The sequence below is a fragment of the Pseudochaenichthys georgianus genome, unplaced genomic scaffold (assembly GCF_902827115.2).
Source record: "Pseudochaenichthys georgianus unplaced genomic scaffold, fPseGeo1.2 scaffold_2040_arrow_ctg1, whole genome shotgun sequence".
Lineage (NCBI taxonomy): Eukaryota > Metazoa > Chordata > Actinopteri > Perciformes > Channichthyidae > Pseudochaenichthys > Pseudochaenichthys georgianus.
In genome coordinates, this window is record NW_027262748.1 from 1 (window position 1) to 15,785 (window position 15,785).

At 42.4% G+C, this 15,785-nt stretch overlaps 1 protein-coding gene across 1 annotated transcript; it reads left to right on the forward strand.

Annotated features, from left to right (window-relative positions):
- Positions 1–6: 6 nt before the first annotated feature.
- Positions 7–6,711, forward strand: LOC117441844 (rho guanine nucleotide exchange factor 18-like; the record flags this gene model as incomplete). The annotated part of the gene is made up of 9 exons (XM_034077863.1): positions 7–134; positions 216–289; positions 1,320–1,505; positions 3,502–3,648; positions 3,923–4,032; positions 4,773–4,841; positions 4,989–5,036; positions 5,484–5,765; positions 6,562–6,711. Coding segments are annotated over exons 1-9 (1,176 nt in total), but the record flags the coding sequence as incomplete, so codon positions are not given.
- Between the last annotated feature and the right edge of the window lie 9,074 nt (positions 6,712–15,785).

Consider the following 15,785-nt stretch of genomic DNA (forward strand, 5'->3'; position numbering starts at 1 on the left):
GAGGTGGCCCACGAGGAGAAAGCCATGTTTCTGATCTGCGCCTCCTCCAATGAGCCCGAGATGTACGAGATCCACACCGCCTCCAAGGAGGAGCGCAACACCTGGATGGCCCACATCCGGCAGGCTGTGGAGAGGTAGCTGCTTTCACACCGAGGGGGTCTATATTACGGATAATGTATTGGCTTCCTCTGTAATGTCTTCTGTCCTCTTCTCAGTTGTCCTCACACAGAAGAGAGGCTGTTCAGCGAGGAGGAGGAGGCTCAAGCTTCCAGGCTCAAAGAATTTCAAGGTAAATGTGGATCAAGTAGGCAAAGAAATCCATTAATATATCCCTCAAATAATGATAGGAGTTTACTGTAAATTTGTATTTCAACATGTATTTCAACTATTTTATTTCTATTTGAGATGTTTACATTTTGAATTGTTTATTTCTAGTCTTTTAACTTCACTAATGTACAATGCCTTGTTTTTTTATGCTGCTACAACGCAAACATTTCCCAAATTGGAATCAATTAAGTACTTATGTTATCTTAGTTGGCCACAAGGGGGTGCTCATGTATTACATTACATGTTACATGTTAGACGCTTTTATCCAAAGCGACTGACATATTCAACACGGTGGGCAATCCCCACAGGAGCAATTTGGGGTGAAGGGTCTCAGGGACACAACGACATGCTGACTGCAGTGGGGTTTGAACCTGTGACCCCCTGATCTGAACACCAACGCACTAACCCACTGCGCCACATGCCTCCCCATGTATCATAGTAACTTTGTTAGAAGTTGATTTGAATATATCTCATTTAAACAGATTGAAACTAATGTAGGAGACGTATTTTATCCCACTGAACCCCAAGCCGCTTCAGGGCCTTCTCTCTCACTGCGACATCGTTTTCCTCTCCAATATATAGGTCCCACGCCTCGATTGAAACACCTTAATAATAGCTAGAAGAGGGGAGAACTCAAAATGCTTGTTCTGCAATATTAAGGAATCAAGTCCAATCTTATCCAATCTCTGACCCAAACCAAATCTAATGGGAGATTCAATAAAGTCAGACTGAAGCATCCTTTGTGCTCCAGTCAATCCTCACAGTAAATACAGAGCTGAGCCCACGTCAAATGCACGCTAAAGGGTCTTTGAGCATGTCTCTCAGTGATTGTGCTTTTATGTTAAATGTTTGTTTTTCATGTGTCGTGTCTTGATATGTGTTTATGCTGATGTTACACACGGAGCTGCTGTGATGCAAGTCAACTGTCAGACTGGAGCTGACCATTAAAGCATTATCGTATCGTAAATTCCATGTCCTGTTTCCCCCTGTAGAGCGCCTGAGCCAGAAGGACTCGGTGGTGGTGCAGGCGCTCACTGAGAAGCTGCAGCTGTTTGCAGAGATGTCGGAGTCTGTGGTCGGTCTGGAGGACACGGCCGCACGCCCCAGACTCCTGCTGAGAGGAGACGCCTCAGACCTCCAGCAGGGGGAGGCCCTGCTCAAAGGAGCCATCACTGAGGGTAAGACCGCGCTGCATTACACGTGTAGAGATAGAGGTATGGTAGTGAGGGAATATTACACACAATTGAAAGAGTCCTCTCCTGCTGATGTTCAGGTGTATATCAGTATGTAGTGTCTCTACTTTAAAGAGTCCTCTCCTGCTGATGTTCAGGTGTATATCAGTATGTAGTGTCTCTACTTTAAAGAGTCCTCTCCTGCTGATGTTCAGGTGTATATCAGTATGCAGTGTCTCTCCTTTAAAGAGTCCTCTCCTGCTGATGTTCAGGTGTATATCAGTATGTAGTGTCTCTACTTTAAAGAGTCCTCTCCTGCTGATGTTCAGGTGTATATCAGTATGTAGTGTCTCTACTTTAAAGAGTCCTCTCCTGCTGATGTTCAGGTGTATATCAGTATGCAGTGTCTCTACCTTTAAAGAGTCCTCTCCTGCTGATGATCAGGTGTATATCAGTATGTAGTGTCTCTACTTTAAAGAGTCCTCTCCTGCTGATGTTCAGGTGTATATCAGTATGTAGTGTCTCTACTTTAAAGAGTCCTCTCCTGCTGATGTTCAGGTGTATATCAGTATGTAGTGTCTCTACCTTAAAGAGTCCTCTCCTGCTGATGTTCAGGTGTATATCAGTATGTAGTGTCTCTACTTTAAAGAGTCCTCTCCTGCTGATGTCCAGGTGTATATCAGTATGCAGTGTCTCTCCTTTAAAGAGTCCTCTCCTGCTGATGTTCAGGTGTATATCAGTATGTAGTGTCTCTACTTTAAAGAGTCCTCTCCTGCTGATGTTCAGGTGTATATCAGTATGTAGTGTCTCTACTTTAAAGAGTCCTCTCCTGCTGATGTTCAGGTGTATATCAGTACGTAGTGTCTCTACTTTAAAGAGTCCTCTCCTGCTGATGTTCAGGTGTATATCAGTACGTAGTGTCTCTACTTTAAAGAGTCCTCTCTTGCTGATGTTCAGGTGTATATCAGTATGTAGTGTCTCTACTTTAAAGAGTCCTCTCCTGCTGATGTTCAGGTGTATATCAGTATGTAGTGTCTCTACTTTAAAGAGTCCTCTCCTGCTGATGTTCAGGTGTATATCAGTATGTAGTGTCTCTACTTTAAAGAGTCCTCTCCTGCTGATGTTCAGGTGTATATCAGTATGTAGTGTCTCTACTTTAAAGAGTCCTCTCCTGCTGATGTTCAGGTGTATATCAGTATGTAGTGTCTCTACTTTAAAGAGTCCTCTCCTGCTGATGTTCAGGTGTATATCAGTATGCAGTGTCTCTACTTTAAAGAGTCCTCTCCTGCTGATGTTCAGGTGTATATCAGTATGTAGTGTCTCTACTTTAAAGAGTCCTCTCCTGCTGATGTTAAGGTGTATATCAGTATGTAGTGTCTCTACTTTAAAGAGTCCTCTCCTGCTGATGTTCAGGTGTATATCAGTATGTAGTGTCTCTACTTTAAAGAGTCCTCTCCTGCTGATGTTCAGGTGTATATCAGTATGTAGTGTCTCTACTTTAAAGAGTCCTCTCCTGCTGATGTTCAGATTCATATCAGTATGTAGTGTCTCTACTTTAAAGAGTCCTCTCCTGCTGATGTTCAGGTGTATATCAGTATGTGGTGTCTCTACTTTAAAGAGTCCTCTCCTGCTGATGTCCAGGTGTATATCAGTATGTAGTGTCTCTACTTTAAAGAGTCCTCTCCTGCTGATGTTCAGGTGTATATTAGTATGTAGTGTCTCTACTTTAAAGAGTCCTCTCCTGCTGATGTTCAGGTGTATATCAGTATGTAGTGTCTCTACTTTAAAGAGTCCTCTCCTGCTGATGTTCAGGTGTATATCAGTATGTAGTGTCTCTACTTTAAAGAGTCCTCTCCTGCTGATGTTCAGGTGTATATCAGTATGTAGTGTCTCTACTTTAAAGAGTCTCTCTCTCTCTCTCTCTCTCTCTCTCTCTCTCTCTCTCTCTCTCTCTCTCTCTCTCTCTCTCTCTCTCTCTCTCTCTCTCTCTCTCTCTTTTCAGTGGAGAACCTCCAGAACCTGCTGCAGTCCGGAGTGAGGGAGGAGTCTCCCACCTCGCGGCTGGAGGAGGGGAGCGGCTCGGGGGTCCTGCCCCGGCGGGCCGACACCTTCGGGGGCTACGACAGCATCCCCTGCATCCTCAATAAGAGTGAGTCCGGCACAATGCCTGCTCTGAAGGACCCTACCCTTTAACGGATTCCCAATTGTGTTTGAGTGGCCTTTCCTGCCATTAATACATCCTGAGTTATAAACAAATTTGACTTGAATTGGTTGATTTATGTTTAGTGTTCTAATAACAGGGGAAAATACCTTTTTATGGTGCAGTTTTTACATATCTGTTGTTTTTGTCTGGTTTATTTACGTGTGTGTGTGTGTGTGTGTGTGTGCGTGTGCGCGCGTGTGTGTGTGCGCGCGTGTGTCAGATGGCAGCGTGAAGAAGAACTTTTCTGGCGAGAGCAGAAACCGAGACAGGAGAGCCAGCTCTGACCCTCAGCTCAAAGACCTCTGTGGCAGCCACACCCTGGAGCAGACGGTAGGGGCAACACACACACACACACACACACACACACACACACACACACACACACACACACACACACACACACACACACACACACACACACACACACACACACACACACAGTAAGTATTGGGATGAGTCACGGCGTTATTTCCTGTAAATAGTAGTGACCAGACGAAGTCATCTGGAAAGTTTCCATGTCTCGCAGGTCATTGGATTTGTTTCTAAATAGAAAACTCAATCAGCGGCAGAATAGATACGACAATGAGCAGTGTGTTATAAACCAAGCCAAGTTCACTCTCTGACGGCATCCGTTCATCATCTTCATTATTAACTTACAGTTCTGTGGAAACATCCAGACTTTGCACAACTTGTGGTTCAAAACTATTCAGTTATTTTATTTGTTGCGTCCAAGCTTTACCCAGCTGTGTTTCTGTATTGCTCCGAAGGACACGGGAAGACTATTCCTTCATGGATTATTAACCAATATTTCATCCATACTGCTGCTGATCTCATCTCAAGGATGTAGCAACAGGTTTTAAACATTATGGAAATGCAGTTCAACGGCTATGGCTTGCATGAGAAGCTCAATTATTTTTATTTCAGCGTGTAGCTTATCCAGAAATAAAATAGATTGTAGTGCATAGTGTCTGCTAACTCTGTATCGTTTATCTTTCCTACATTGAGAATGACGAGGCAGACACTACATTGTGGCACGATGTGTGAAAATGTGTGTGTGTGTGTGTGTCCAGGTTGATGAGAGTTGCTGCGCTCCTGCCAGATGGAACCGCATCTGGTCCAACTCCTTCCCCGAGGCCGAGGTAAACTCCTCTGATGTGTCACCTTGCGCTTCACAACTCTGCTGGGGTTCCTATTCAGAGCCTGCTGAGCCTCGCCCGTTCAGTTACTTGATAGTTTGGTGATTCTGGTAGTAGTTTTTAATCACGATGTCTCCGTCTCTTCTCCAGTTCTTTGACAAAGTGCTGATGCTCTCCCAGAGACTCTACAGTCTGCAGGTAATGCTGTCATCTTTTAGATTGTTGCTTTTACTTGTACTTGTTTTGTGCCGTGGGATTTTTGTTTGTTTATTTGACTGCACTTTGGTCTGGAGGTCTTAAAATCACTTTCCAGGATATTAACAAAGGAACAGAGAAAGGAAAATGTCTGCAGATAAATTGCCGCCTTTTATTCATTATGTCAACTTTATTTAATCTTACTTTAACTTTAATGTTTATATTGATATTATTTTTCTATTCGACTTTATATAATTATATATATTTTTATTTATAGGTCATTTTAGTTCGACTTATGTTCACATACAATCTAATATTTAATCCTTTTTTACATTCTTACTTTAACTTTAACTTTAACAGCATTTGTAGTTTATTTTCTGCTCACTAAACCCTTTAAACACGTTCCTTAAATGCTCCCTAATGACCTGATGTTATTCCCTCGGTCTCCAGGCCATCATCGCGCAGCAGGACAGCCACATGGAGCTGCAGCGCGCCTCTCTGACGGAGCGCGCCTCTCTGCCCGGGCGCCACAGAGGCAACGTGCTGCTGGAGCAGGAGAAGCAGCGCACGCTCGCCCTGCAGAGGGAGGAGCTGGCCAGCTTCCACAAGCTGCAGTCTCAGCACCGGCAGGAGCAGCAGCGCTGGGAGAGGGAGCGCGAGCGGCACCGGCAGCAGGTGGAGGCCACCGAGGCCCGGCTGAGGCTCCGGGAGGAGGAGTGCCGGCGGCTGGAGGTGAAGAGCTGCGTCCCTCAGAGAGCTGCAGAGCTCTTTTTAATGGCAAAGGATACACGAAGGAACTTGGAGCTCTACTTTTATGTTTGAGATGTACAGTTCCATTGTGTTCGGTGTGATTTATCTCTTTTTGAATGAAAGTAAATGAGCTGTTCCCACAGTGTTGTTAGAGCTTGTAATGTGGTCTGTATAAACTGAGTATACACCTCATCCCCTGTGATTACTGTTCCCGGGGTTATCTGACAGTTACTCGCCTCAAAATCGAATTCAATTCCAAAGCTTTATTGTCTTTTATACACAACAGCACAGTTTTGGCAATTCAAATCTGAAGTCCCAGGCTCCTCCAACGGTGCAATATGCAATATAGCAACAGTGCTAGTAAAAGGCATAAGTACGTAAGCTTTGGATATGTAGAATAGAACCCCTGGAGTAACAGGAAATGTAACAAATGTTTCAAAAACGTTTCACACTTCTTTGCAAGTTCATATAATGCGCTGACGACTTATACAAAGCAACTATCATACACTTTGATACGGTAGACATGCCTTTCGGAGCAACTTTGGGGTATCTTACCAAAAGACACATGGACATGTTAACTGCAGGGACTGGGACGAAATGCCGACCCTTATTAATCCCGATCCACAGTCCCCCTGTTCTCCGTTATATCAGTCGTATCTCAGTTCAAAGTAGATGTTGCATTGTTTTCTTAAAGTACAAGAGAAAGACACGAGATGCATTTTGACAAATATCAGTTGTCCCCACAAATGGTTCTTAATGGCTGGTTCTTTGGCTGCAGGAGCTCCTGGCGGAGGAGAGGAGGGAGCTGGAGAGCCAGAGGGGAACGTACCAGCAGGACCTGGAGCGGCTCAGAGAGTCCACCAGGTCTGTGGAGAAGGAGAAGGAGCGCCTGGAGCACCAGAAGAAGATCAAGAGGAAGACCATCGAGGTAGGAAACACAGAACACTCTCAGTATTTTTAAGTGTGGAGAAAATGACTCGACGTCCAATACAAGACCAGAAAGCTAACTGAGGATAGCGCCGACAATATCTCATCCTCTCAGGAAGATTTACCTGAAAGATGTTGACAGCAGCTGCACCCGCTTCTCCTGTTTATAGCACACTAACGGCCCGTCCACACGGCGGCGTGTGTTGACGCTTGCCGGCGGGCGTGTCTGAAACTCGACCAACAACCAATCACATGAATCTCCCGCCCCAGACACACAAGCAGCGGTTTGATTGGCTCGAGCTTGTACTGGCATATGATTCGATTGGCTGACGCCTCAAAAGTTGAACATTGCTCAACTTTTGCAGCGAGCTACGCCAGCAAAGCTCCGCTTCCCACAATGCAGTTGGGCGAAAAGTGACGTCACCCCATTCAAAGTGAATGGTGAAGCTTTGAACGCACGCCGCTGTGTGGACGGGCCGTAAGCTTCAGGCTGTGTTTTGTGCATGCCGTTTGCGTTCCTTACATGTATCATAAGGATAAGGGATCTTTCAGTTGTATTATTGATGACTAAGCGTATTAAGACTTTTACTTCTCATTAGAGCTGCACGATATATCATGTCGTGACGACAATCGGGTTATGCGCATGCGCGATATTTTTTTTTTAGGACGTGCGATATTAAGTAGGCAAATTAACTCAAACACGTTATGTTACAATTCCTTTGCTGCTTGCTACAAAAGGAAAACTCAAGATCCAGAAGTCCGTGACTAAAATCCGTCATCCGGTTAAATATCGTTAAAAAAATACCAATTGTAGAGCATTAGAGTTCAAGAAAGGATGGTTTGCGGACAAAAAAAAACGGTCTTTTCTTCAATTCCTGTATTTGTTCATATCGCAGGGGAAAAAAATATATCGCAATGTCAGTTTTTTCCAATATCGTGCAGCCTTACTTCTCATCATATTTATATTCAATTTTATTTTATTGAATTTGTGGTAATTGGGCCTGAAAAGCCCTTGAAAAGCCCCTGAAAAGCCCTTGAAAAGCCCTTGAAAAGACCTTGAAAAGTCCCTGAAAAGCCCCTGAAAATTCCTTGAAAAGCCCTTGAATTTGATGTTTAAGAAGTTGCGGGAACCCTGGGTCACTGCACTTTCTTAAGTTTTGCTTAAGTAAGTGGAAAATGAAGATAAAGGCGCGGTGCTGGTGATTAATACTCACAGGATGAAGGATAAGCAGGGGATTTCCCATCTCTCTCGCTTCCTTTTTACCCGTTTTGTTGTGTCGATTCTCCAAACCTATCCTTTGGCTCCCTCTTCCTCCTCTCATCCCCTGGGCATGGAACATGTACCCAGCCTTCTTGGCTTCTTAAACACTGATGTGCCAAGGTTTTTTATTCAGGTGCTTTTACTCCTGAACCGTCTGTAGCCGCTGATCCGTGGCAGTCCTCCTCTCCACCTCCTCCTTTACCTCCGCTCCTCCACCCGGTTTCTCTCATGCTGCACAATGAGGGTCCTTGTTTGTGACTTTCGTGGGAGAGGAGCTTTGAGAAAGATCCACTGACTGTCATTTCATGCCCGGTGCTAACGGATCAGTCGAGCAGCAACAGTGAAGTTATATCCCTATATCAGCCTGTGGTTGTTTCCGAACGCTCCGGATCACCTCCACGGTTTGCTCGGCTGACTCTGAGACATGCAGACGACGGGGGAAAGTAACCGTAGCTTGGGAAGTTTGATTTGATACAGACTTAATCCTCATCAACCCAAGAAGATTCTGACTAAAGTGACAGTTTTGGCGTCCTGACTTAGGGTGGGCGGATTGGATAAAATCCTCTATCATACCATACGATATGTAGTTTTAAATCAAAATTGTAGTTTTTATAGATGGATAGAAAGATGGATAGATGGATAGATAGATGGATAGGTAGATAGATGGATGGATGGATGGATAGATAGATTGATAGATAGATGAATAGGTAGATGGATAGGTGGATAGGTAGATACTTTATTGATTCCAATTTGGGAAATTATTTTGTTGCAGAAGTGTGTTCAGACATTAAAATCCAAATACTTAAAGTGGAAAAAGAGAATTAACAATTACATATCAAATACAAATTAAATTATTATATCAAATATAAAGAATAAAATATTCGGAATAATTAAAAATAAACAGTCAAAAATACTACAGGACATGGAATAAACATCTTTTTTGATTAAACCTCGTAGCAATTTCAGGTTTTGGACAAAATATTTAAAAAGACTCGGACAGAGGGGGCTACAAGGATCTGAACCAGCATCCTTTAGCGTGTTTACAAAGCATCAGATCACAGGTTGCTACTTCAATGTGTTTTTAATGTACGTCAGTGTTTTCCCTGTACGTCTCATCACTCTGCTGTGTGCAAAGTGCCTGGTGTGTGCTGCTGTGTGTGTGTCTGTTTGAACACTCACACACACACACACACACACACACACACACACACACACACACACACACACACACACACACACACACACACATTACATGTTACTTGTAAGTCGCTTTTATCCAAAGCGACTTACATGCTCAATACTGTGGACAATCCCCACAGGAGCAATTTGGAGTGAAGCGTCCCAGGGACACAACGACATGCTGACTGCAGCGGGGTTTGAACCTGTGCTCCTCTGATCCGAACACCAACGCACAATCCACTGCGCCACAGCCTCCCACACACGGCAGCATTGAAGCATTTTTCGGCTGCATTAATTCAAAATCTGGCCCCTTCTGAGCGGGATGTGCGCAGATGGTGTGTTTGTGTTTAAATCGTATGAGACTAGCTTAAGGGAAACTTACGGAAGATGACATGTGACTTTTGATGGTTTAAATACCCAGTGACACATGGACTGAAACACAGTATAACACCTATGGGATTCTCTTAGTGCTCGGACACATACACTTGGTGGACTTGAACTGTAATCACTATTTAGTCTGTTTCCATTGTGGAATATTCTGATGTCCTGAGAGTCAAGGAACCGGATCCATGAGACTGCCTTTTTGAAGTGTGTTCAGACATTAAAATCCAAATACTTAAAGTGGAAAAAGAGAATTAACAATTACATATCAAATACAAATTAAATTATTATATCAAATATAAATAATATAAAGAATAAAATATTCGGAATAATTAAAAATAAACAGTCAAGAATACTACAGGACATGGAATAAACATCTTTCTTGATTAAACCTCGTAGCAATTTCAGGTTTTGGACAAAATATTTAAAAAGACTAAATAAATTATATTGAAAAATAATGTAAAAATCCCGTATAAGAAACTTTGTTCACCCGATTTACAGAAAGTGAAAGAAATGAGTATGAGAATTATGTTATATTGTGAAGAGTACTCGTCAATATTATAATCCTATCCATATTTGATCAATTGTTATGATTTGTTATCTCATCATAAAACGTACCCAAAGTGCTTTAGAGTTACCAGTACCCTCAACAGGTGGATGTTTACCTGTTGAGAATTCTCCTCAAAATAAATATTACTGAGGCGTTCACATGATTTTCCTTTACGATGTACACTCGTAACTGATCTTCTTAATTTGTTATTGAATTGAAGGGTTCATTTTTAAAACTAGCCATCTAGTTTCGATCATGTGAAAAGGAGCATGGACAATAATGACGGCTCTCCTTCCTGAGTCACACATGATTCTGTCATCAGGTATGGGCCGAGCGAAACACACTTAGTGATGGGATGGCTCACTCTGACTAATGCTCCCAAATAAGAAAGCTAAATCCTCTCAGCTGAATGAGTCAGTGTGTTCTTCTGTTGTCTGTCTTCAGTGTGTAGCTATCAGCCAATACTCAGTGTGTAGCTATCAGCCAATACTCAGTGTGTAGCTATCAGCCAATACTCAGTGTGTAGCTATCAGCCAATACTCTGTGTGTAGCTATCAGCCAATACTCAGTGTGTAGCTATCAGCCAATACTCAGTGTGTAGCTATCAGCCAATACTCAGTGTGTAGCTATCAGCCAATACTCAGTGTGTAGCTATCAGCCAATACTCTGTGTGTAGCTATGTGTGTAGCTATCAGCCAATACTCAGTGTGTAGCTATCAGCCAATACTCTGTGTGTAGCTATGTGTGTAGCTATCAGCCAATACTCAGTGTGTAGCTATCAGCCAATACTCAGTGTGTAGCTATGTGTGTAGCTATCAGCCAATACTCAGTGTGTAGCTATCAGCCAATATTCAGTGTGTGCCGCCTGCTGTCATTTCCAGCTCATCCAATACGTCTTTGTCACACCCTCTGTCCGATTCCTCTGAACCAGCATCCTTTAGCGTGTTTACAAAGCATCAGATCACAGGTTGCTACTTCAATGTGTTTTTAATGTACGTCAGTGTTTTCCCTGTACGTCTCATCACTCTGCTGTGTGCAAAGTGCCTGGTGTGTGCTGCTGTGTGTGTGTGTCTGTTTGAACACACACACACACACACACACACATTACATGTTACTTGTAAGTCGCTTTTATCCAAAGCGACTTACATGCTCAATACTGTGGACAATCCCCACAGGAGCAATTTGGAGTGAAGCGTCCCAGGGACACAACGACATGCTGACTGCAGCGGGGTTTGAACCTGTGCTCCTCTGATCCGAACACCAACGCACAATCCACTGCGCCACAGCCTCCCACACACGGCAGCATTGAAGCATTTTTCGGCTGCATTAATTCAAAATCTGGCCCCTTCTGAGCGGGATGTGCGGAGATGGTGTGTTTGTGTTTAAATCGTATGAGACTAGCTTAAGGGAAACTTACGGAAGAGGACATGTGACTTTTGATGGTTTAAATACCCAGTGACACATGGACTGAAACACAGTATAACACCTATGGGATTCTCTTAGTGCTCGGACACATACACTTGGTGGACTTGAACTTTAATCACTATGTAGTCTGTGTTTCCATCGTGGAATATTCTGATGTCCTGAGAGTCAAGGAACCGGATCCATGAGACTGCCTTTTGAAGTGTGTTCAGACATTAAAATCCAAATACTTAAAGTGGAAAAAGGGAATTAACAATTACATATCAAATACAAATTAAATTATTATATCAATAATATAAAGAATAAAATATTCTGAATAATTAAAAATAAACAGTCAAGAATACTACAGGACATGGAATAAACATCTTTCTTGATTAAACCTCGTAGCAATTTCAGGTTTTGGACAAAATATTTAAAAAGACTAAATAAATTATATTGAAAAATAATGTAAAAATCCCGTATAAGAAACTTTGTTCACCCGATTTACAGAAAGTGAAAGAAATGAATATGAGAATTATGTTATATTGTGAAGAGTACTCGTCAATATTATAATCCTATCCATATTTGATCAATTGTTATGATTTGTTATCTCATCATAAAACGTACCCAAAGTGCTTTAGAGTTACCAGTACCCTCAACAGGTGGATGTTTACCTGTTGAGAATTCTCCTCAAAATAAATATTACTGAGGCGTTCACATGATTTTCCTTTACGATGTACACTCGTAACTGATCTTCTTAATTTGTTATTGAATTGAAGGGTTCATTTTTAAAACTAGCCATCTAGTTTCGATCATGTGAAAAGGAGCATGGACAATAATGACCGCTCTCCTTCCTGAGTCACACATGATTCTATCATCAGGTATGGGCCGAGCGAAACACACTTAGTGATGGGATAGCTCACTCTGACTAATGCTCCCAAATAAGAAAGCTAAATCCTCTCAGCTGAATGAGTCAGTGTGTTCTTCTGTTGTCTGTCTTCAGTGTGTAGCTATCAGATCAGCCAATACTCAGTGTGTAGCTATCAGCCAATACTCAGTGTGTAGCTATCAGCCAATACTCAGTGTGTAGCTATCAGCCAATACTCAGTGTGTAGCTATCAGCCAATACTCAGTGTGTAGCTATCAGCCAATACTCAGTGTGTAGCTATCAGCCAATATTCAGTGTGTAGCTATCAGCAAATACTCAGTGTGTAGCTATCAGCCAATATTCAGTGTGTAGCTATCAGCCAATACTCAGTGTGTAGCTATCAGCCAATATTCAGTGTGTAGCTATCAGCCAATACTCAGTGTGTAGCTATCAGCCAATACTCAGTGTGTAGCTATCAGCCAATACTCAGTGTGTAGCTATCAGCCAATATTCAGTGTGTAGCTATCAGCCAATATTCAGTGTGTAGCTATCAGCCAATACTCAGTGTGTAGCTATCAGCCAATACTCAGTGTGTAGCTATCAGCCAATATTCAGTGTGTAGCTATCAGCCAATACTCAGTGTGTAGCTATCAGCCAATATTCAGTGTGTAGCTATCAGCCAATATTCAGTGTGTAGCTATCAGCCAATACTCAGTGTGTAGCTATCAGCCAATACTCAGTGTGTAGCTATCAGCCAATACTCAGTGTGTAGCTATCAGCCAATATTCAGTGTGTAGCTATCAGCCAATACTCAGTGTGTAGCTATCAGCCAATACTCAGTGTGTAGCTATCAGCCAATACTCAGTGTGTAGCTATCAGCCAATACTCAGTGTGTAGCTATCAGCCAATACTCAGTGTGTAGCTATCAGCCAATACTCAGTGTGTAGCTATGTGTGTAGCTATCAGCCAATACTCAGTGTGTAGCTATCAGCCAATATTCAGTGTGTGCCGCCTGCTGTCATTTCCAGCTCATCCAACACGTCTTTGTCACACCCTCTGTCCGATTCCTCTGAACGAGCATCCTTTAGCGTGTTTACAAAGCATCAGATCACAGGTTGCTACTTCAATGTGTTTTTAATGTACGTCAGTGTTTTCCCTGTACGTCTCATCACTCTGCTGTGTGCAAAGTGCCTGGTGTGTGCTGCTGTGTGTGTGTCTGTTTGAACACACACACACACACACACACACACACACACACACATTACATGTTACTTGTAAGTCGCTTTTATCCAAAGCGACTTACATGCTCAATACTGTGGACAATCCCCACAGGAGCAATTTGGAGTGAAGCGTCCCAGGGACACAACGACATGCTGACTGTAGCGGGGTTTGAACCTGTGCTCCTCTGATCCGAACACCAACGCACAATCCACTGCGCCACAGCCTCCCACACACGGCAGCATTGAAGCATTTTTCGGCTGCATTAATTCAAAATCTGGCCCCTTCTGAGCGGGATGTGCGCAGATGCTGCGTTTGTGTTTAAATCGTATGAGACTAGCTTAAGGGAAACTTACGGAAGAGGACATGTGACTTTTGATGGTTTAAATACCCAGTTACACATGGACTGAAACACAGTATAACACCTATGGGATTCTCTTAGTGCTCGGACACATACACTTGGTGGACTTGAACTGTAATCACTATTTAGTCTGTTTCCATTGTGGAATATTCTGATGTCCTGAGAGTCAAGGAACCGGATCCATGAGACTGCCTTTTGAAGTGTGTTCAGACATTAAAATCCAAATACTTAAAGTGGAAAAAGAGAATTAACAATTACATATCAAATACAAATTAAATTATTATATCAAATATAAATAATATAAAGAATAAAATATTCGGAATAATTAAAAATAAACAGTCAAGAATACTACAGGACATGGAATAAACATCTTTCTTGATTAAACCTCGTAGCAATTTCAGGTTTTGGACAAAATATTTAAAAAGACTAAATAAATTATATTGAAAAATAATGTAAAAATCCCGTATAAGAAACTTTGTTCACCCGATTTACAGAAAGTGAAAGAAATGAGTATGAGAATTATGTTATATTGTGAAGAGTACTCGTCAATATTATAATCCTATCCATATTTGATCAATTGTTATGATTTGTTATCATCATAAAACGTACCCAAAGTGCTTTAGAGTTACCAGTACCCTCAACAGGTGGATGTTTACCTGTTGAGAATTCTCCTCAAAATAAATATTACTGAGGCGTTCACATGATTTTCCTTTACGATGTACACTCGTAACTGATCTTCTTAATTTGTTATTGAATTGAAGGGTTCATTTTTAAAACTAGCCATCTAGTTTCGATCATGTGAAAAGGAGCATGGACAATAATGACCGCTCTCCTTCCTGAGTCACACATGATTCTGTCATCAGGTATGGGCCGAGCGAAACACACTTAGTGATGGGATAGCTCACTCTGACTAATGCTCCCAAATAAGAAAGCTAAATCCTCTCAGCTGAATGAGTCAGTGTGTTCTTCTGTTGTCTGTCTTCAGTGTGTAGCTATCAGCCAATACTCAGTGTGTAGCTATCAGCCAATACTCAGTGTGTAGCTATCAGCCAATACTCAGTGTGTAGCTATCAGCCAATATTCAGTGTGTAGCTATCAGCAAATACTCAGTGTGTAGCTATCAGCCAATATTCAGTGTGTAGCTATCAGCCAATACTCAGTGTGTAGCTATCAGCCAATATTCAGTGTGTAGCTATCAGCCAATACTCTGTGTGTAGCTATCAGCCAATACTCTGTGTGTAGCTATCAGCCAATACTCGGTGTGTAGCTATCAGCCAATACTCAGTGTGTAGCTATCAGCCAATACTCAGTGTGTAGCTATCAGCCAATATTCAGTGTGTAGCTATCAGCCAATACTCAGTGTGTAGCTATCAGCCAATATTCAGTGTGTAGCTATCAGCCAATACTCAGTGTGTAGCTATCAGCCAATACTCAGTGTGTAGCTATCAGCCAATATTCAGTGTGTAGCTATCAGCCAATACTCAGTGTGTAGCTATCAGCCAATATTCAGTGTGTAGCTATCAGCCAATATTCAGTGTGTAGCTATCAGCCAATATTCAGTGTGTAGCTATCAGCCAATATTCAGTGTGTGCCGCCTGCTGTCATTTCCAGCTCATCAAATACGTCTTTGTCACACCCTCTGTGTCCGATTCCTCTGAACGAGCATCCTTTAGCGTGTTTACAAAGCATCAGATCACAGGTTGCTACTTCAATGTGTTTTTAATGTACGTCAGTGTTTTCCCTGTACGTCTCATCACTCTGCTGTGTGCAAAGTGCCTGGTGTGTGCTGCTGTGTGTGTGTCTGTTTGAACAGACAGACACACACACACACACACACACAGGCTTTTATCCAAAGC